The 21,063-nt window shown below is 38.9% G+C and overlaps 3 protein-coding genes across 10 annotated transcripts in view; 1 reads left to right on the top strand and 2 right to left on the bottom strand.

Moving 5' to 3' along the window:
* The first annotated feature begins 565 nt into the window (after positions 1–565).
* On the top strand, positions 566–4,216 carry LOC107602915 (endoplasmic reticulum lectin 1-like). The gene is made up of 10 exons (XM_016295537.1): positions 566–862; positions 2,082–2,186; positions 2,295–2,375; positions 2,454–2,531; positions 3,008–3,059; positions 3,155–3,213; positions 3,289–3,512; positions 3,599–3,752; positions 3,902–4,063; positions 4,136–4,216. Exons 1-10 carry the CDS (start codon positions 734–736, stop codon positions 4,214–4,216), a joined length of 1,125 nt encoding a protein of 374 aa, XP_016151023.1. The 5' UTR covers positions 566–733.
* A 2,002-nt stretch (positions 4,217–6,218) lies between these two features.
* gpr75 (G protein-coupled receptor 75) lies at positions 6,219–9,113 on the bottom strand. Of its 3 annotated transcripts, none has more exons than XM_016295571.1 (2): positions 8,444–9,113; positions 6,219–8,257 (listed from the first exon to the last, which is right to left on the bottom strand). In XM_016295571.1, the coding sequence occupies exon 2, from the start codon at positions 8,142–8,144 to the stop codon at positions 6,483–6,485; it is 1,662 nt and encodes a 553-aa protein (XP_016151057.1). In that variant the 5' UTR covers positions 8,145–8,257; positions 8,444–9,113; the 3' UTR covers positions 6,219–6,482. The 3 variants fall into 3 exon arrangements, with proteins under 3 accessions (XP_016151057.1, XP_016151058.1, XP_016151059.1); XM_016295572.1 differs by having other exon boundaries at positions 6,219–8,623; positions 8,781–9,113; XM_016295573.1 differs by having other exon boundaries at positions 8,781–9,113.
* Positions 9,114–9,329: 216 nt separating this feature from the next.
* Positions 9,330–21,063, bottom strand: part of psme4a (proteasome activator subunit 4a) — a 27,313-nt gene continuing 15,579 nt past the window's right edge. For 4 of the 6 annotated variants that reach the window (XM_016295566.1, XM_016295568.1, XM_016295569.1 and 1 more), the window contains 22 exons: positions 20,532–20,627; positions 20,312–20,443; positions 19,947–20,156; positions 19,531–19,667; positions 19,364–19,417; positions 19,138–19,267; positions 18,926–19,034; positions 18,663–18,816; positions 18,411–18,480; positions 17,837–17,962; positions 17,483–17,635; positions 17,250–17,354; positions 16,458–16,549; positions 16,210–16,341; positions 15,868–16,076; positions 15,704–15,789; positions 15,495–15,623; positions 15,216–15,371; positions 12,557–12,719; positions 11,590–11,723; positions 11,193–11,327; positions 9,550–10,802 (listed from right to left, as the gene is read on the bottom strand). In XM_016295566.1, the coding sequence (XP_016151052.1) occupies positions 11,193–11,327; positions 11,590–11,723; positions 12,557–12,719; positions 15,216–15,371; positions 15,495–15,623; positions 15,704–15,789; positions 15,868–16,076; positions 16,210–16,341; positions 16,458–16,549; positions 17,250–17,354; positions 17,483–17,635; positions 17,837–17,962; positions 18,411–18,480; positions 18,663–18,816; positions 18,926–19,034; positions 19,138–19,267; positions 19,364–19,417; positions 19,531–19,667; positions 19,947–20,156; positions 20,312–20,443; positions 20,532–20,627 (2,712 nt within the window). In that variant the 3' untranslated portion in view covers positions 9,550–10,802. The other 2 variants (XR_001611083.1, XM_016295567.1) reach the window with 2 other exon arrangements.

The raw sequence follows: 21,063 nt of genomic DNA, 5'->3' as shown, positions 1-21,063 counted from the left end.
AATTTAATGGTAGGCCTATTATTTGAGCCATAATGTGTTGGAAAAGAGCAGTAAATCTGTTATTTTTATTTTTAGATATTTTGTTAAGTAGTATAATGTGATAATTGAGCTTTTTTTGCCCATTGTGCCTCTAAAGTATATAAAAAATATACATTATATATTATTATTTATATTATACAATATATATATTATATATTAATAAAAAATACTTTAAGAAATGTAAAAAAAAATACATAAACGTTTGTATAAACAAGACAACAACGTAAAGTAATTTATTGGAGAAAATTACATTCATAAACATGTATATAAACAAGACAACGTAAAATATTTGCTTATGAATACAGTTGCAATTTCTTAAAACATTATTGATTAGCACAAATGGACCCTCTTACACAACTGCGTTTTTTAAAAGTTTAAATAATATTTTCTTAATCGTCCAAAATATAAGTACTCATTTGATATCGCAGCGTAAATTAGGACAGCATTACTAACAGCGGTTCATGCTCCTCACGCGCTATTGGCTGAGAGGAATTTCCGTCTGATGCCGGAAATGGACGTGGCAAGATGACAAAGTCCTGATGCGCTTCCTGTTTTAACTCTCTAGTCAAACTATCAGCAGTCAGTTGGCTATTAGATCTCACCGATTACCTGTAGTAACCGTGTTTCTGACCCTTCTCCTCCAGCTGTCTCTCTCTAATGTCCCGATAGCGCTTTTGGAGGCTCATCAGGGGCGATGCGGGCGTTTTGGCGTTGGTTTTTGGGGCTGATTTGGGTCGGAGTGTCTGCAAATCGTGCAGGATCTCCTGTGTTTTCTGATGAAATCCCCTTCAAAATCAAATGGCCCGGGGCAGACTTCACCCTGGTGAGTCTTGACATCTAATAAACCCAGACGTTTCGCACGACAGCTGTAAATACAAACGTGTTTATTTAGTTGTCAGCTTGTTGGCTGAGGTCGCTTCATAACAGCTGGATGTGTCTTGTTTTGTTTTGAGCTGTCTTGTAGTGTTAATATTCTCTCTAACAGCATTATGAAGTATTAAAGTACAAAAATAGCAAGTAGAGCTGTTTAGTTTGTCTCTCTGGATCTCATGGATTTGTCAGTTGTTGTTTGCTTCTGCAGAAGTTAAAGGGGTCATATGATGTTGCTAAAAATAATATTATTTGGTGTTATGAAATGTTTATGCGGGTTAAGGTAAAAAAAACACATTATTTTCCACATACTGTACATTATTGTTTCTCATCTATGCCCCGCCTTTCTGAAACACGTCGATTTTTACAAAGCTCATCGTTCTGAAAAGCGAGGTGTGCTCTGATTGGCCAGCTATCCAGTGGGTTGTGATTGGCCGAATACCTCAAGCGTGTGACGGAAATGTTATGCCCCTTACCATACTGTGATGCCCTGTCAGGCCGGAGCGACGAGACAAAAACATTAAAACCCATTATAAACGAGGCATTTATTGCATCCAGTGGGAACATAATTACTGATTATAATGACTTAAACTTTTTACGAGTTGCGTTGCATCGCGCCACGTAAACATAACATTTAGGGTGACCATACGTGCCATTTTCCCAGGACGCGTCCTGGCCAGGATTTCTATATTGCCTAAAATATCTAAGTTTTGGCTTTGTTTGTGTGTGCAGAACGATCGGTGTATGACATCAAAATACCTCGAGAGCATTTTGAAAGCATAAGGAACCGTCTGTATGGTATTTTGATGTCATGCACCGATGTGATGTCAAGCACACAGCAGCGGCGGCGGCAACAACAATACTACAGCGAGAATAAAAGTTATGCCTTCTTTCTTTGCGTGAACACTCGGCGGCGTTATGCAAATCTTCCCACATCGTGACGTAGATATGTGGGGGCGTGTTAGAACGAGCCATTTTAGGTTGGCGTGGCTGACTCTAAACTTTTATAAAGAATATCTCTTTGGATTTGAGACTTTAGTCTTTGCAACTTTACAGATCTTCTTTATGCACCAAGAGCTTGTAACACTTCAAAGAGAAAGGAAAAATTGAAATCGCATCATATGACCCCTTTAAACATGCACTAATATGTAATAATATCCCTTTCTCTGCAGTCAACGTCAGGAGGCCTGTACAAAGAAGATGACTATGTTATCATGACAACTGCGGAAAAAGAAAAGTACAAATGTTTATTGCCATCTTTGTCCGGCAACCAGGAGGTGTGGTTATGCATGGCCAGTTTTTTAGTTATTATTATCTTGAGCCATTCTGTGTATCGTTTTGTTCAGTTTTATTTGATCAGTTTACTGTCCGTCTCATTTTTGAAGGATGACGTGAAGGAGTATGATGGACCGAGTCCAGCTGAGCTTCTGGAGCCGTTATTCAAACAGAGCAGCTGCTCCTACAGAGTGAGTTTCATGTCTCAGTTTCTGTTTATAGTTTAATAAACACGGCCATATGAATTGCTTTTATTACAACTGTGACAGATCGAGTCATACTGGACATATGAAGTGTGCCACGGGAAGCATGTACGGCAGTACCATGAGGACAAGGAGACAGGGCAGGTAAAATCACTGGTTATGATGTTTGCTGTTAAAGAACATGACAGATCCTTATTTATAGCGTTCCTTCTATTTTATTAGAAATGCATACAGTACTAAGAAGTTTGGGATTGGTAAGATTTGGCAATGTTTTTGAAAGACGTCTCTTATACTCACCAAGGCTGTATTTATTTGTTTAAAAATACAGTAAAAACAGTAATGGTAAAATATCATTACTTAATAATTAATTAATTAAAAAAAAAAACTGATTTCAATGTAAATATTTATTTCTGCGATGGTAAAGCTGAATTCTCAGCAGCCATTACTCCAGTCTTCAGTGTCACCTGATCTATTAAATACATCCTTACTGAATAAAAGTAATAATTTCTTTTAAAAAAATCTTACCGATCCCAAACATTAGTGTATGTGGATGAATTATATTAAGATATTTCTAAGTAATATAATAATTTCAATGGTCTCATTTGTCAATGGTTCCTCAGAAGATCAACATTCAGGAATACTATCTGGGTACCATGAAAAAAGGGAGTGCAGGTTGGTTCATTTTTAAGCTTAAGTTTTTCTAATTATTTCTTTACATATTCTAGTAAAGTATTAAATATTTGATCAATATATTATCTGCTCCTCAGAATCAGAAATGGAAAAATCCAGTGACTCTGAATCAGAAAGATCAAACACCAACACACAGGTTTGTAGCTGTTAAATATAAAGGTAGGAAAAGTGTGTCACCTGAGGATGTTTTTAAAACTCTCTGTGTTCCCAGGTGCCAACAAAGAATATAGAGGGTCAGCTGACACCATACTATCCCGTAGAGATGGGACATGGGACTGAATGCTCTCTGAAACAGAATAACCCTCGCTGTACCACAGTGCTGTACGTCTGCCACCCGGAGGCAAAACATGAGATCCTCACGATCGCTGAGGTCACCACCTGTCAGTATGAAGTAGTGGTGCTCACACCCCTCCTCTGTCCACACCCGAAATACAGGTACATACACAAACGCATTCAAAGTCAATTTCCATTTTTAGTCCTTTTTAATCCTTTGTGACAGAATCCAGCCCATCTTTCCTCAGGTTCAAGTTGTCCCCAGTGAATGACATCTTTTGCCAAGCTCTGGGTGGCTCCCCTCTCAGACCTCAGAGTCTGTCCCAGCTGGATCGTGAGCAGGAAGAGCTGCTCAAACCACCATTCAGCTCAAGTGGCGAAAGAGATCCGAGAAGATCCAGGGTGAGTACGCATCTGCCCTTTATCTTCTGCATTCACACTAACCTACTTAGGGATAAGGGGCGATAACGAATAACTGCTGCAAAAAATATTTCTGAAAAGTATATAAAAATGTATTGTAAAAATGTAATCCCTCTGTCTCCCTTGCTAAGGAGGATACATCTCCAGTGAAAGAAGAGGCATATACCTCTACCCATAAGCCCCTGACAGTGGGCGGGCAAGCCCAGGTCACCGTTGGCACCACCCACATCTCCCATCTGACTGATGAACAGCTGATCAACGAGTTTCTGAGTGGCTCATACTGTCTGCATGGGGTGAGGATGGATGGATGTTTTTCTTCTATAATTATAGATCTTTAAGTTTAACATATGTTTGTTTCTGTCTAGGGCGTTGGATGGTGGAAGTATGAATTTTGTTACGGAAAGCATGTCCACCAGTATCATTGTTTGATAAAGAAATCAAGTTAAGTTGCTTAACTGCATTGTTTCCAAGCATTATGCTGACCATCTGCTTAGCGGCTGGTAAAATCAAGTCTTCAAGTGTGGGGCTTTCCAGATGTAGCTATCAGTCTTGATACCTCATATGATGCTGTCACTGCCTTTTCCTTTTCGCCACCCGTCACACAGGTTGACTCGATCACTTTTTTACGTTGCTGGTAATCTTTCAATTTATTTAAAAAAAATTCTCGAGGCTTGCTGGCAAACGACCCATGTTTTGTTTCGAGGTGACGGCGTAACTTGCATGGTTTCAGTGCCTCATTAGAAAGGGTCTCTGAGCATAGCACACAGACAGGTGTGGGGTTGTCAGGTTGGACCAACACTCGTAAACACTCGTTGACGGTTAATTGTGACTGAATTCCTACTAAGCAACCAACGTCAGTTTGAAAATAAGCAATGTATCTCACCTCGCTATAATGGGGAAAAAAATGTTTTATGTGATTTTAATTTGTGTAAAAATGGGTTCTAATCACATTTTAGAACAATTAGAATATTTTAATTATTTTAATATTTTGATTTGGCCTAGCCACGGCCCCCCTGCAATACCGCTACGGCCCACCGGGGGGCCGCGGCCCACAGTTTGGGAAGCACTGCTTTAGAACATATAATAATTCCCAGTATAGTGTAAAGGTCTGGATTATATGATAGGTGCTAAATTGCATTTTGTGCATTTGGTTGAAGGATAAAGAACAAAAAAAAAAAAAAAAACACAAACAAAACCAAATTAAACCCTGCGGGTCGTGACGATACATTGATGTGTAAAGACACGTTTCAGCAAAAACTGAATAGTATTTATATAGTTTTTTACCTCTGATTCACGCAATGTCCAAACTGTCCTGAGCGGGTTCTCAACAGCATTCAACGGATCGCAGACTTAAGTGCATTACCTCCACCTATCTCTCAAATGGACCATTGACACTCCCAATTGAGATTGTAGATAGCATGTCAATGGTCCATTTGAGCGATAGGTGGCGGTAATGCACTTATAAGTCTGCGATCCGCCGTAAAGCAAGACGACGACGACGCCTCACGCGCAGGCTGAAGAAGATGCGATCGCACTCAGGACAGTTCAGACATTGCGGTGAAAATCAGAGGTTAAAAACAATATACCGTTCTGTTTCTTGCAGACCGATCGTTTTGTGTCTTTACACATCAATGTATCATCACGAGCCGCAGGGTTTAATTTGGTTTTGTTTGTGTATGTTTTATGACTCGCAAAGCCGTGATTCCCATCCGCTTCAATTATAAGACTGACAGACTGCAACGGATTGAGTTAAAAATCTTCGTTTGTGTTCTACTGAAGAAACAAAGTCACCTACATCATGGATGCCCTGGGAGTAAGCAGATAAACATCAAATTTTTTGGGTGAACTATCTCTTTAATATGCAAAATGACTCAAAGTCTTGTTTTCTGAAAAATATCAAAATTGTATTATACTTAAGGAAAAATAATTTTTTTTGAGATGAGCATAAAATGACAATTTTTATTTCTTTTTTAAAAAATCTCTTTGTACCGGAAAACAAAACAAAAAGCAGAACAAGATTTTTTTTTTTTTTGCAGGGTAAATCTTTTTTCCCTATTTTTGTTGTAATGAAAATTAAACCAATATATTTTCCTAAACAGAATCATTAGGGCAGCACTATTCATTATAACAAAAAACATTTCTTACAGAGAATTTGAAATAAACATGCCTCTGCTAAACATTACAAATTGGCCAGAAGGGTCCATTTACCTACACTAGGTGGTGCTAGTGTCTGTTTTTGTTGATAGTTTTTTTTTTCAAGGGAATTAATAATGCTCTTACATAAGCATTAATAAGCTATGGATGGAGGTTTTTAAGGAATGTCAATACCTTAAAAGCGATGATTGACAAAGCAAACTACAGCTGTACATTATTAAATGTTTGGTCTCAAATGAAAGAAATGTCAACATACACTTGCAAAACATTTAATAAGTTTATATATAAAATGTAGGATGTTTCACAAATACATAATCTGCATGAAGACTATTACTGTACATGAAAATGCAATGTCAATGTAAAAATAGAACATCCTTCAGTCCAGGAAACATTGAGAATAACACTTTTGGGGAAAGCGACAATTAGCTAGTCCCATTTTCTTTTTATTGGATACTCGATGCATATTGTCTCTTGAGCAAAACACCACTAGCGAACCACAAGCAAACACTATAAATGCTCCCCTTTGGATGCTGAGCAAGTAGCATGATGTTCTACAGCTCAGACTGATGGGATGGGAATCTGATGAGCCGAGGTGCTGTCAAAGTCCTGCAGCGCCTCCTGGTGGGTGTGGTAGTGCATAGCCACGTAGCTTTTGGCAAAGGCTGTGGTTTGAGAGTTGACCGGCTGCAGGCTATTGGGGGAACTCGGGTCTGCCGACGGACTGCTGTTATAGATACTGTAGTAGGGTTCTATGCGCGTATTGATGGGTGTAGATGTGCTCGGGGGTCGGGGCTTGCGTCCAGCGGTGGCACAGGGACTAGGCATGCTGTCCCGGGAGTGACTGGGTCCGCAAGCCTGATCCACCAGCCTCCTTTGAGGCTTCGGCGAGAGCATGTATGCAGAGTTGGTCTCGTGGTGTGAGGACTTGTTACGGTTGACTTCCAGGCTTCCTTTGCCCATAGCGTGTAGGCGTGTCTTGTGCTTGCAGCACAGGAAGCCCAAGGTCAGCCACTGGAGGCAGCAGAGCACACGGCGGCGCAGACCCGCGCTATTGCGCGAGTATACAAACGGGTTGATTCCAGACTTCAGGAAGATAAGGGCAAATCCACAGAGCTCAAATTGGTAGTGGACAAAACTGCTCTCCGGTGACACCATATCCTGCGCCAAGGATATACCTAGTGGTAGACAGCACAGCAACACTGAGATGACGATCACTATGCATGTGACCACAGCCTTTGAATCCTTGGCTGTCGCCAGGTTAACTGTGGAGACCAACTGGCAGCAAGTCGCTCCAGTGGCAGCCCCGGGCACGAGGGGCTGGTTGGTTCTTCTGGTGAAGGAGTGCGTTTGGACATGTTGGAGCTTGTTGTAGGTCTGGTTGCGGTACAGCGAGGGCACCTGCACTGTACACTGCATGCCCTCAAAACCTGCGGCAATGAGCGGCGGATGAGAAGCAGGTGGACGTGTCACATCTACCGTGATGATGGGACACTTCCGAACCTGAGCGTTCTTCCTCAATGCCTGAGCGATCATGAGGTACGAGATTGACACCACACCTACACAGAAAGCAAAGTCTGCAATGTATACATACAATACTACCTTGGCCTTGTTGCCGGTAAGACCAAAGTGAGGCAGGCAAGGTCCGGAGCTCCTGGGATACGCTCGTAAGGTGACCAACGCCGCCAGCGTGAAACTGGTGGTCCATAATAGTGCCGTGAGAGCCAGAGTACAGGGGAATGAAGCCGTACGGTTGGGCTGCTGACCCAGGACCATGCGGAGCCGATGTAGGGCAATCACAGCCACCGTTTTGAGGGACATAATGATGAAGCCCGAGCTGGTGAGGTGGAAGGCAAAGCAGAAGCCCTTGGACACGCCACCACTAGTGTCTCCAGCGTCCAGAAAGAGCACCAGTGCAAACATGGGCGCGGTGACGCAGCAAATGAACAGGTCACAGAAGGACAGGTTGAGGATCATGAAGTCGAAGTTGGTGCGGAACTTGCGGAACGCCGGGTCGAAGAAGGACAAGAAGACCACCAAGTTTCCATAAGAACCGAGACAAAAGATGAGGACCAACAGGAGCGAGCAGGAGGCGAGGGTAGCCGTGTGGATTAAGGCCCAGCCGCTCACCGAAGCATACTGGCTCTGGGAGCTGTTAAAGCTCTGAGGTTTCGCAAACTCAGCCAGGTCCAAAGGCCAGGCAGTGCTGTTCATGGTACACATGGGGATGCAAAGTGGTCACAGCCTCAGAGTGTTGCCCATTTTGCCTTTAGGTCACCCAAGAGCGAGCTAATACTCCCATTGTGCACATGGTTCATGGTAGACCCTCTGGATTGCTGCAAGGACACAGGGATAAGAAATATTGATTAGTAACAGACAATATGATAATTGTAACACAATAAATTAACATAAGCAAGCCTAAAGGCTTTTTTTTAATCATTCGAAGGATTCGATTTATGTTATATCACTTGGTGCACAAATAATTTCTTTAATAACACAGAGCATCAGGATGACTATTGTACCTTGTATCATCCGTGCGCGCTCCTGTCATCCACAAATCTATCGATTAAGATGAATACGTGCCTGCAACATCTGCATAGTATCTGAAGGCTTTTCTTACCCGTTAACCTCTGTTAAGAATATTACTGCAGGTGAATGTGCGCCGACTATAAAATCGTGTCAAAAATGCATCCAGCCCCCATCTTTGAAAGAACATATACAATAAATCACACGCATCGTTAAAACAAACGTCCAGTAAATATCTAATAAATCGTTCAGTCTATTCACACAGTCGCCTATAATGCCTATAACCCTGCGGCATTCTTTCTCCACTTGCCGAAAAAAAGATGATTTTCTTACCATGGATTCCTTGTGTGCGCCTTTTTTACGCCGCCGCGTCTTCCACATTTGTACGAATTTCCAAAGTACATGAACGTTACAAACATCCTAGTTAGAGAAAGAGCATCACAACAAAAGATGAGAATGCAAAAGAGTTTATTTAATGCGCAGATGGAGAGTGGGCGCGCCTCACTGGAATCATAAGCCGTGAATGGACAGCAAGCGCGTGCCCGTGAGTACAGGACGCTCACTCAGGAAGCACAGAGTCTAATTTTGTTTGTGATTTAAATATTTGGTTATATTTATTGTTACAGTTCAAGCTATATGTATACTTATGTATATATATATAGTGAATAAAATACATTGTATTTTTTTCACTATATAAATATTTATACAATATTATGCACATTATGTGATGTATTATGTTTAACATTAATTGTAGTATATTTTTATTTAAATGAGCACACACACGCAAATACTTACACAAATTATGTGTGTGTGTGTGTGTATATATATATATATATATATATATAATGCATTTAAATATTTATATTTATCATTTAGGAAAGTGAATGTATATTTAACGTTTATATTACATCAAACTAATTGCTATATGTCGGTAGCAACATGGGAGAAGCACAAAAAAGATTTTACCTGCATACTTCGTCACACTTTATTACAAACATCCTTGTGTGTGTGTGTGTGTGTATATATATATATATATATATATATATATATATATATATATATAATGCATTTAAATATTTATATTTATCATTTAGGAAAGTGAATGTATATTTAACGTTTATATTACATCAAACTAATTGCTATATGTCGGTAGCAACATGGGAGAAGCACAAAAAAGATTTTACCTGCATACTTCGTCACACTTTATTACAAACATCCCTTGACTTTTGTCAAATATTTGTAAAAGGAATATCAAGAAAAAAGTAATCAATCAGTCAAGCATTTGCATAGCATTACAGCATTACTGTCTTTTAGTTTACCAACCAAAGTTGAACTACACATTGGCTTATGACATGATTTTGACACAGTGTGAATTATATTTAAAATGTTAAGCTTGCCAACAAACCACTGCATTAATATATGGTCTACAACTGTTGCTACTGATAGGTTCAGCAATGCTTGCTAACTGCAAGTCTCAATGACACTGTCTCCGCATTTGCTGACGGTTCCTTTAAAAATCTTCTGACACCAGGATATGAGAACACCTGGCTTAAAGCAAAAACTGCAAACACTAAACTAAATGCAAAGGTCAACTACAATTTTCAATTGAATAAATTAATAAATAATAAACATTTATTGACTGCAAAAATACTAATAGAGAAAAAGATGCATGAAGTGCAGGAAATCTCATGGACTACTATTTTGTAACACCATCCATTGTGATTATACTGAATTTTTTAGTTTAGTTCAGCTGTATTGGCAAGACAACTGAAGAATAGCATCACCAAATGATATATTCTTACACTCTTTCATTTATGTAGGCTTACATAACTGTACACATAACAACAAAATGCACACTGTCTCTATGAGGCAGGAGGAAATGTACAGTGCTACTATAAAAAAAAGAAAGAAAAGAAATGGGTACTTTTACCTCATACACATGTAACATTTACCAACATTACATGTGTACACATTTCAAACAGATTACTGCTAAAATTGTAAAATGCTAGTATTACAATAAATGCAGTGCAGAAAACTGCTTTATATTGGGCTATAACAATCCATACTGCACTCAAACAAGCGGAAACTGAAAACTATACAAGAACATTATAGATGCAGGTCAGCGATACCTGCAATAAAGTTCCCCTTAAATATTAAGTGTATTTAAAAATAATAATAAAAATAGAGTTTAGTAAAATATTCTAGTTATCTCATAACTAGATGATTGCATCTATTGCTACATAAACGGCGTTTTAATTTTCTGTCCTCTACAAACAATCCCAGACATTCAGAGCAAACAAAAATTCAGGTTTCAGTTAGCTTTGCCTTTTCCCTTCACCAGACAGTGACATCATTCTGAAAAACAGATCATAAGAAGAGTCTGAAGATAAAACACGAATAAGAAAACTTGTATCATATCATATATGGTATCAAAATTCATCAAGGTGGATGAAATGACCCCCCAAAAAAGATTTAATGATGAAATAAGTCTAAAAAAGATGTTAAATAAAAATCAACTGTTTTACCCAATATGTGTGTAACAGTATGTATTGTGTAGTATTGTACCGTAGTATTACTATTTTTATGATGTACAGAGTCGCTGCCTACAGTATATAAATCTTTCCAAATCGGTCATTTCATTTCAATTAGGATGCCGACTTAGAAAGCACCGTCTATGTAGGCAGCAGAAAGCAAATCATCTCACTAGGTTTTGGAAGTGAGCCTGTGTGTGTGTTTATAACAGACCTAAGCGTAGTAACAGGGGGAGACCAGCAGATCTGTGAGCACCAGCAGCTGGTCATCTGTGAACTTCTGCTTGTGTTCCTGCCAGTTATCATGATGAGTGCGACGGAAATCCGACAGGGTTTTCTTCACACTCATCTAGAGAAACAACAAATATTTATTTATATAAACAATCTTGTGAGTCACTCATTTATAGTAACAGGCTCTCGGTTTAGCTAGTATTCTCAGTATTGCAGTTGCTGGTCTGCCTTTGCCATCATGTTCAACTTCCAGAAATGTTTAAACATTTCATCTTTGCTCAGTCAATCCCTGGCCCCCTGCAGACTGCAATCAGCTGATCACTCCCAATCAACCCCCATTCTCTCCACAGCTAACAGCAGGAAAGGAGAAAGAGCTGTACCTCTATAGGCTGTGTGTCGTTGAGGTGGGCACTCAGGTCCATGAGGATCTGGGGCATCCACGTGGGCACATCATACGGGCTGGACAGGATGCAGGCACTCAGACCCAATACACCTGCATGCCGCCGCACCAGGTCTACACACACAGGAAAAATGAAAGATTCAAGTAGAGTTATTTAAGGTATATAAATATATCTAAAGTGAACACAGGTAAATTCATCCGAGTGACTACAACAGCCAAAGTTTACCTGAATTCACCCTAGATATAAAATCATTTATAAAAGCATGAGACAACAATTAACATCTGAAATCTATTTGACCAAAGTCATGATGTAAAATGAAAAACGTGTGTGTGTGTGTGTGTGTATATATATATATATATCTAAAATGAATTTGAAGCATAACATTGAAAGGTATGAAAAATTTTAATTCATTTTAAGATTTGCTAAAAATTACATTTAACAGTGTTTTCAAGATTAACTTTAAGCATTAGACTACAAAAGTAATTTAAATGTAAAACGTAGGAAAAATGAGCATGCACAATTAAATATCCAGTACTGGATTACATATACTATATACTGAACAACGGTTGCTCAATTTCTATAATATCTGCTCAAATTCTATAATATCTCTACTTAAATAATTTAAACTTTAGAACTTAAAAGCATTCAAATATTAATCAAATGTTTCCTGAGTATTCCTGATGATTTCTGAAGGATCACGTGACAATGAAGACTGGAGTAATGGCTCCTGAATATTTAGCATTGCCATCACAGAAATAAATATTTTAAAATATATTCAAATACAAAATTCTTTTAAATTGTAAATATATTTGACAATATTACTGTTTTTACTGTATTTTTGATCAACCTTGGTGAGTGTAAGAGACTGCATTCAAAAGCATAAAAAATTGCTGACCCAAGACTTAATGCATGTACTGTATACAGTATATGTCTGTGTGATCATTACCAGCAGAAGGGATCGTGTCCACCACTGAGCCCAGCTCTCTCCTCTTGCGCTTGGGCAGACGGGTTTTGCTCAGGGCCTCAAAATGGGCCTGCATGGGTTCGTCAATGCAGAGAAAATTACACTGCAGGAATCCACTTAAAGTGGTGGCTGCCATCTCCCTCACCTAAAAACATGAAGAGAGACAGACAGAGAGAGAGAAGGAAAGAAAGATCATTACAGAAGATTGTTACAGTTCAGGCTAATATCTTGTGGCCAAAGGTTCAGACGGTTTCTCTTTTCAGTTATCTAAAGCGTGGGAAGTGCAGAGCAGGGACAGACGGGGTCTTTTGTGTCACAACTTTTCTTTAAAGAAGAAGAATACAAGAAGTGTTGGAAATGTATGTAACATAGTAGAATGGTGCAATCTGCATCACAGAACAAAACACCATGTTCCAGAGCAGGACTCCAGTCAGGTTGAAATGGGCGAATAAGCAAATTTAGAGCTTATTACCATTGATGTGCTAAACAACTAGTGTGAACAACTAGTCATCTAACAGGTATGGTGGCCCAGTAGTGCATAACACAACAAAATCTCCAAAACAACAAAATCTCCACAACACAAGACAGGACTAATTTCTTTGTGTTGTGCTAATTTTGCTGTGTTGCGGCTTCTTTCCATTGCATTGTTCTAATTCCATTATGTTTCAGCTTGTTTCCATTGCTTTATGCTTATTTCGTTGTGTTGCGACTTATTTTCGTTGGGTTGTGCTAATTTTGTCGTGTTGTGCACTACTGGGCCACCGTAAACCGGTCTCAAAGAAGCCCTGTGTAATTAGGCAAAAAAATCCAGAGATATTAAAAATACACAGACAGCCATAAAAGCTGACTCAGCAATAGCAATTCTCTGTGCATGTCTATGAGAGTTTAGGACACGCATTTGTACTGACAAAGAAACGATGGCTATTGTTTTGTAGCTTCAAACTCTTCTGATCTTGCCCTGTGTGCTCTGATCTTTAACCTTGAAACAGTCACTGTCACGTTCTGATTGGCTAGTACTAATCAACCGAATGTCTGTATCACATCACAGAGGGTCGTATCGTATGCATCATGGAATCCAGAGTGCTTTTATTTAATAGGCTGAATTAAAGGGTGTAATTTTCTTCCACTCATAACCCTATTCTTTTCCCCCTTTAGCCTCTTCTCTCTCTGTTTGCAGTCCTCTCCTCTGAAAATTTGAACATCTATCACCATGGAAACAGAATATTGCTGCAGCTAGGAGTTGCTATGGTAACAGTAAGAGGGATCGAAGGATAGAGAGCATGTGTGTGTGAGAGGGAGAGAGAGAGAGAGAGTAAAGGAAAACAAGGGAGCGCTACATCATTGAAAAGACAGAATGGAGAAAGAGACTCTTTCACCACGGAGGCTTACGTAATTGGCTTTCGACACATTTAACCTTAGCGATTATACTAAAACACACGCATGAATTTAGATATACTGAAGATATATAATCTTGAACAGTAATCAGGCTTAATTCAAGTGAAAAATGTCTTAAACATGCAAATACCTGCACACATTATGAGAGTGAAATAATTATATGTGAATATGGCCTGTGCATTTATGTTATGCATAATAAGGGCCAACTATGTGGAATATATATATTTTTCTTCAAAAAATACATTAACTACAGAAACTTAATTTCCATAGTTTGGAAAAAAAAACACTATGCAAGTCAATAGGGACCAACTGAAGGTGAACTATTCCTTTAATATTTTTTAAAATGTAAGTTGTTAATGTGATGGCAAAGCTGAATTTCCATTATTCAGAAATCATTCCATTATGCTGATTTGGTTCTTGTTAAAAATCAATTAAAAATTTTTTTTTGTGCTGCTTAATAATTTTGTACAAACTTTGATGGATTTTTTATGATTCTCTGATGAATATAAAGTTCAAAAGAACAGCATTTATTTGAAATAGAAATCTTTTGTAACATTATAAATATTTTGCTGTCACTTAAATGTAAAAGGTAGAGTAGCACATTTTAAAAGGTCCACACTAGAGAAATGTTTTTTAAAAAAAATGTATGAAGGAACGAATGAATGAATGAATGAATGATGAATAAATAAATAGGTAGGTTGAGAGGTAAATGTAAAGTTAGGGTAAAAATAGGGTAAAATAATGTAATTAAATGATAAATTCTAATAAAATTAATACATAAACCATTTTAAATAAGTACAAATGTGCAATGCCAATTTATCTCACATTTTTAGTGCATGTTAACATGGTTAAAATGCTTTGCTTCATATGAGAGAAACTTTGAAAAGTATTCCAACTGCCAAAAAAATGCCAACTCTTTCACTTTGCTATCAAGATGAATGAAGTCTTCATTGGTGAGTTAGTGATTCATTTTATTCTAATGCTCTGCTGATTGGCTGTCATAGTTAAAATGCTGTTCATAAAGTTCATCCATTTAATTTTTGAATTTTATTTGATTGAAGAACACAAATAATTCATAATACTCAGTATAAAATTACTAGGCAAGTCTGTACTCTCATATTAGGCATGGCAGATGATTGGTTGGGCCCCATAGAAATAAAGAGCCATAGACACCCCTAGTCCTCAGAAACTGCGAAACAAACCTTTATACATGTGCATATATCAGTGTACAAGTTTATTCACACACCTCAAGTTGTTCATCCTCCAGCAGGCTCAGTACTAGTGCTCTCACGTCACTGACGGCCTTGGTATCGCTGAGGAAGGTGAAAAGATTGTAGAAAACCATTATCTGCAGGAAGGTGAGAACGGTGTAACGTGCGTGCCATGAGCTGCTCCTTGAAATCTGAAACAAACAGTACCATCTGCTGGTCAGATTACACATTAAACCCTGGCATTCATACATAACTCACACTAAAAGCATATTTAGTGTCTGTGTGTGTGTGCATTATGGGCATTGGAAAGTCACCTCCTCAAGTGCACTGAGGACTTGTGGGATCTGTTCGGAGTACAGCAGTCCCTGGGACATGAGAGACAAACATGTCTTAGCATCTCTCTTCATCTCATCATAGCTGTCGTCATTCTCCACAGGAGCAATCTAGAAAGAGAGATAGAGACAGACTCAAAAATACAAGATTGTAGACAGTTAACTAAATTACAGACAAAATTGGGACTCACTTTAAAGAGTAGAGGGAGGAGACGAAGCTGTTCTGGGACCACAGAAGAGAAGGAGCGTCCAGCACTGGTCATCAACCACTTCAATACTATCACAAATACAAAAATATTTTTAAAATACCACTTCTGCACACTCAAACATTCACATTCACACACAAAATACACACCAGTTTTGAGTAATTTGATGGCTTGTGTCCTCTCGTCTTGATCTCCCTCTGTGTTCTCCTCTACCACGTGGTTCTGGATCTCCTCCTCGCCCTCTGTTAAAGGCTTGAGCCTGGCCAGCACACGCTCCGTGAACTCTGCGATGCGCGGCGATGTGGTGGGCTGAGTGTGTGGCAGGTTCACGTCGATCATGAAGATGTAGGTGAGCACACTGAGAGACAGGACGAGAAGAGAGAAAGAATGAATGGCAGTTGCTGAGACCAAAGCAAACAATGACTTTGAAAAGACTGAAGGTGAAGAAAATACATATAATGTTGACTTGATTTTTGCATTCAAGTACATACCTGCCAATGCGTTCGCGTACATTCTTGTAGACCTGAGTGAGTTTGGGTTCTAGGTACTGTAGTAACCTGTGAAGCAACTCTGGAACTCTCCATTCCTGCTGAGCAAGACCTCCCTGCAGCACATACAGACGGCTGAAAAAGAGAGATGACGTTGCATCCAATTGAAATCCAAACTTAGACATTCAGCATTTCCCCTTTTTAATCCATTCAGCTTTCAAAAGAGGAAGTATGTGGTAGTGATGTCATACCAGGCATCCACAAATGAGCCTCCTTCTCCTGTGACCGGAGATTCCATCAGCATCTCAAACAGCCAGTGCAGCTTTCGTGGGTCTCGGCTCTCCTGTACAACACATATATTTGTACACAAGCAATATTTTTGGGATCATATTAAAGAATATACTGTTCTAATATACTGTTTAAGAGCTTTAGGTCTGTAAGATTTTTTCAAATGCTTTTGAAAGACATCTCTTATGCTCACCAAGGCGGCATTTATTTGATCAAAAATACAGCAAAAACATTAATACTGGTAAATATTATTTTAATTTAAAATAGAAAACCGTTATTTTAATCTACATATGGTAAAATTTATATTCAGATGATGGTAAAGCAAATTTTTCAGCACTCAATACACCAGTCTCCAGTGTCACACGATCATACAGAAATCATTCTAATATGCCGCCGATTTGGTGCTCAAGAAACATTTTCAGGATTCTTTGATGAATAGAAAGCTCTAAAGAGTAGCATTTATTTGAATTGCTGATTACAAATGCCTTTACTGTGACTTCAGTATTGGTTTTTAACTTAAACATTCACTAACCCCAATCTTTTGAATGTTAATGTATATTAGCTGATTTTCCCTCAGATTTCAGTCATTATAAGAATGTGAGATTTAAATTGAATCCACACGGCATATGTATATAACAGTGTATGTTTTTTCTTGAAAATATTTGTGCAAAAACTTAACAATATGAGGCATACAGATCTACATCTTACTAAAAGATGAGTTTGTGCTCTAAAAAGAGTGACAAAGGTGTCCTTACGCAGGCAGTGGCGATACAGGTGCCCCAGTCTGCATACGTCTCAATGGTGATATTGGAAAGAGCTTTACGGAGGAGTGGACACAGCAGAGCCCACAGTTTTTCCACCTGTAACAAACGCATACAAACTTGAACACATCATTCTGCACCAAATGGTGTGTAACAGTGATGTTGAGGACTCAAATCCTCTTAACTTTGTTATACTACACCTATATTTTATGCATGTGTGCTAATACCTTGCTGTAGCTCCAGTGTTTGGAACCCCTGATGAGTCCAGAGATGATCTCTGCCACACAGCGCTGGGTGCTCTCATGGGAATCTGCAACCAGACGCTCCATATGAGGCTTCAGCAGAGGCAGGAAGGCATCATCAAAGTTCCGAAAAATACCCTTTGACAACACAAGACGATGTTTATGATGCAGTCCATTTTTGTTGATTTTTGGCTAATTGACTAGGTGTCAGACATGGAACTGGTTGTCAAACTGGTTTAAACAAGCCTGAAGACCTGGCTCATAAACTTCTACAGTCTATAATCAACATTTTAATGGGTTTGAGAAACAGACTGCAGAGGCACATCTAAAGACTCTCACCTTAAAGAGGCAAAATCGTCGTGGGCTGAATTTATCTTTCCCCTTTCTGTCCTCCAGAGACAAATACTGGATGAACTGATCTATGAACTGCTGGTCTGAGAAATGATCGTATATGATCTGTTCACTCTACAACACAGAAAACAGGCATGAACAAACTAAAAACGACTGAAATAAAATTGAGTTTCCTGCTTACATTTTTCTCCTGTGAAATAGACTTTATAATTTCCTATAATTTGTCTAGAATTTTGGAAGAAATCACAATATTTCTCATTAAATTCTTCCAAAGCCAAATTATTTGGCTTTTACAATATTTTTTAATTATTTGATACAATTCAGGACTGCAACAAATGATTATTTTAATAATTAATAATCTAATGATTATTAGAATGATTAAACGACTAATCGCTGATTATTTCACTGATTAATCAGTAGACTTTGATTCATTCAGCTTTTGCAATTAGTTAAAATATTGAGTTAACTTAATAAAACAAGGCGATCACTTCAGCTTTTGAAAATGTCAAGTTGTTCTGAAGTGGTTGGGTTTAGATGTCTTTTGGTTTGAATATTTGCATACCTCATTCATCTCTTCTCTTGTTTTGCCCTGTTTGGGCTGTTCCTCAAGAGGGGCATAGAGCAGCAGCTTCCTAAAAAAAGAAATAACCATGAAATAAAACTAATTTTGTATTGATCGTCAATCAAATGCTAAATATACACTGTTGTTCAAAAGTTTGATTTTCAGCAGCCGTTACTCTAGTCTTCAGTGTTACAATCCTTTCTTAACAATAACACATAATAATTTCTTGTTAATATCAAACAGCATGTGTACCGTGGCCATGTGGAATAGCCCCAGTGGGTTTTCTCAATGAAGCAGCATTCATTCCAGTCCTGCTGGGAGCGTGGCAACCTGCTGCTGTCATACCGCAGCCACTGGTTATCAGGCCTGTCTCCCGCCAGCAGAGAGCTTAGAGCTTTACCACCACCTACATGAAGAACAGGAAGAAATATAACACAAATCTCAGACATTCTTTGATATGTGTCCATTTACTGAGACCATATAGTCATTTATTACTGTACAGTTAGTGTTCTCACATGACTGCAGCGAGGTTTTGAGCTCAGATATGTCGTAGGGATTCACTGCCACTTTCTTGTGAGGTCTCTTGAGCTGCTTTAGAATGCCACTCACTGCTGATATCGCACCCTGAAAAATAAATAGCAGATGCCAGAATGAAGTGTCTTTTTGTGTAGCTTTCCTTACAGAAATGTTTATAGGTATAATTGTGACAGAATGCACACAAACACACATTGCGAACTAAGAGCGAGTCATGGTTCAGGCTCTCAACGAAAAAGAGGACTGCAGAGGAAGGCAAGGGGTGGTCATCTCTCAGCATCAGAGAGAGGAAGCCGATAGCTATCTGCTCAAACTTCCAGGGCCTGCCAAATAAACAAGCATATGACCAATGAAGTTCCATTACTTTACCATCCAGACATTTGCTGTGCAGTCTAACCAGACACAATGAGTAGACATACAAGTTTCGGTCGTAAAGGCTGTCCAAAAGATCCACCACTAGCTTCTCATACTTCCTGTTAGGATTGATTAAAAAAAAAAAAACTAAATTTTTGTGTATATCCACTGCTTAATGGGATATAAATTGGAAAGCATATTTGTATGTAGTTTTTTTTTTGTATTTACTTACTGCACTGAGTCTTTGTTTTTCTGTTCCTGTCTCTTTCTTCCCTCCAGTTCCTCCTGTTCAGAGGCGGCACATGGAGTCGGTTCTGGGTTACTGGATTTCATCATTTTTAGAGCAACCTCCACACAGCTCTCCGGGATCTGAATATGAAACAAAAAAGAACAGTGTAAAGACAAATGTCACAATACAAATACCTTTTCTTTTGTTATTGCTGCAGTTAGCATAGAAAGAAAAAGATGACGCTGGTGTGCGATGCCAATAAACACATTAGCAAAAATCATTTTCACTTTATATTATCATGTTAATACTTTAAATTATGAACGAAGGCTTTCGGTTTACTTAAAGCTGAAGTGTGTCATTTTTTTCTGACGTTTAGTAGATGTTTCTCCCTCATTTAGGCTACTATCTACTGAACTCACAGAAAAGTCAATTCCGATGGTCTCGTACTGGCGGTGGATTTTGTCAGCCAAATCATCAAAGAGCCGGACGACTGAAGACTCCTCTAGAGACATTGAGGGGCTCATACCAGAACGCAAAATGGCAGGCCATGTGAGAGCAATGCAGTCCCAGTACTGCAGGTTAGCAAGACAGATCCCAGAGTGGTTCCCAAACAGACAGTACAAGGCACCCTGGAGAAGAGTAAAAAAGACATAGACAACATATGATCCTACTCAATTTTCAAAAGCTTGTCATATGTCATGTCATATGTCAGAATGATCAATAGAGAGAGAAAGATTCTTAGTTTCTTTCAGTGTATATTTAACCCAAACTGTGTAAGACCTACTTTGAATTGCTGCTGGGTGACGTCAGTGCGGTCTGGGTCCAGATACTCCAGCACCGCAGGGATGACGTCTCTGCAGCATAAGCTGTAGGTTCCCAGTGCTGTGAACAGCACGTTCTGAGCTTTACTCCTCACCTGAGGTAAAATATGGACTGTTAATGATGTATTCATTGCTTTTGTGTGTGAATACATATGTATGTTTGTGTATATGGCCTTGTCATACCTGACTGTACCTGCTGGTGGACAGTCTAAGCAGGTCATTTATCAAGTCCTGATGAACACTCCTGTAGCAACATCCATCCTTGGTCAGATTTCTTAACTGAAACACACAGGCACAAAACACACTCAAAACGACTGTAATCATTACAAAACATTCCGAAGAGCCCCAAAATATGTATTCTCGTTTTATGATTATGATCCCTAACCCTAACCCATCTCATGAAAACCTGTTCAGGTCAATAATTTTACCCTAAAATCAAACTAATTTTAGAGAAAACTTTCATGACACATTCCACACAGTCTTAATTTTCTTTATTCAATTTATTATAGGATATATATGGAAGCCCGTTTCCACTGAATAAAAAAAAAAAGAAAAAGGTTATTGCGACTTTTTATCTTACAATTCTGACTTTTTTTCCACAGAATTGTGAGATATAACCTCGCAATTGCGAGTTATAAAGTCAGAATTGCGTGATAGCCAATAAACTCACAATTGCGAGTCAAAGTCAATTTTGAGGGGGGGGGGGGGGGGGGGA

Source organism: Sinocyclocheilus grahami, unplaced genomic scaffold (genome assembly GCF_001515645.1).
Source record: "Sinocyclocheilus grahami isolate Dianchi unplaced genomic scaffold, SAMN03320097.WGS_v1.1 scaffold338.1, whole genome shotgun sequence".
Lineage (NCBI taxonomy): Eukaryota > Metazoa > Chordata > Actinopteri > Cypriniformes > Cyprinidae > Sinocyclocheilus > Sinocyclocheilus grahami.
The sequence above is the reverse complement of the archived record's forward strand: the minus strand, read 5'-3'. Positions and strand labels throughout refer to the sequence as shown.

Bases quoted from the DNA above. Each gene is read 5' to 3' on its own strand.
- gpr75 (XM_016295571.1), bottom strand. From the start codon at position 8,144: ATGTGTACCATGAACAGCACTGCCTGGCCTTTGGACCTGGCTGAGTTT.
- LOC107602915 (XM_016295537.1), top strand. From the start codon at position 734: ATGCGGGCGTTTTGGCGTTGGTTTTTGGGGCTGATTTGGGTCGGAGTG. The intron at 2,187-2,294 runs GTGTGGTTATGC...TCATTTTTGAAG, and splicing joins CTTTGTCCGGCAACCAGGAG to GATGACGTGAAGGAGTATGA. The intron at 2,376-2,453 runs GTGAGTTTCATG...CAACTGTGACAG, and splicing joins AGAGCAGCTGCTCCTACAGA to ATCGAGTCATACTGGACATA.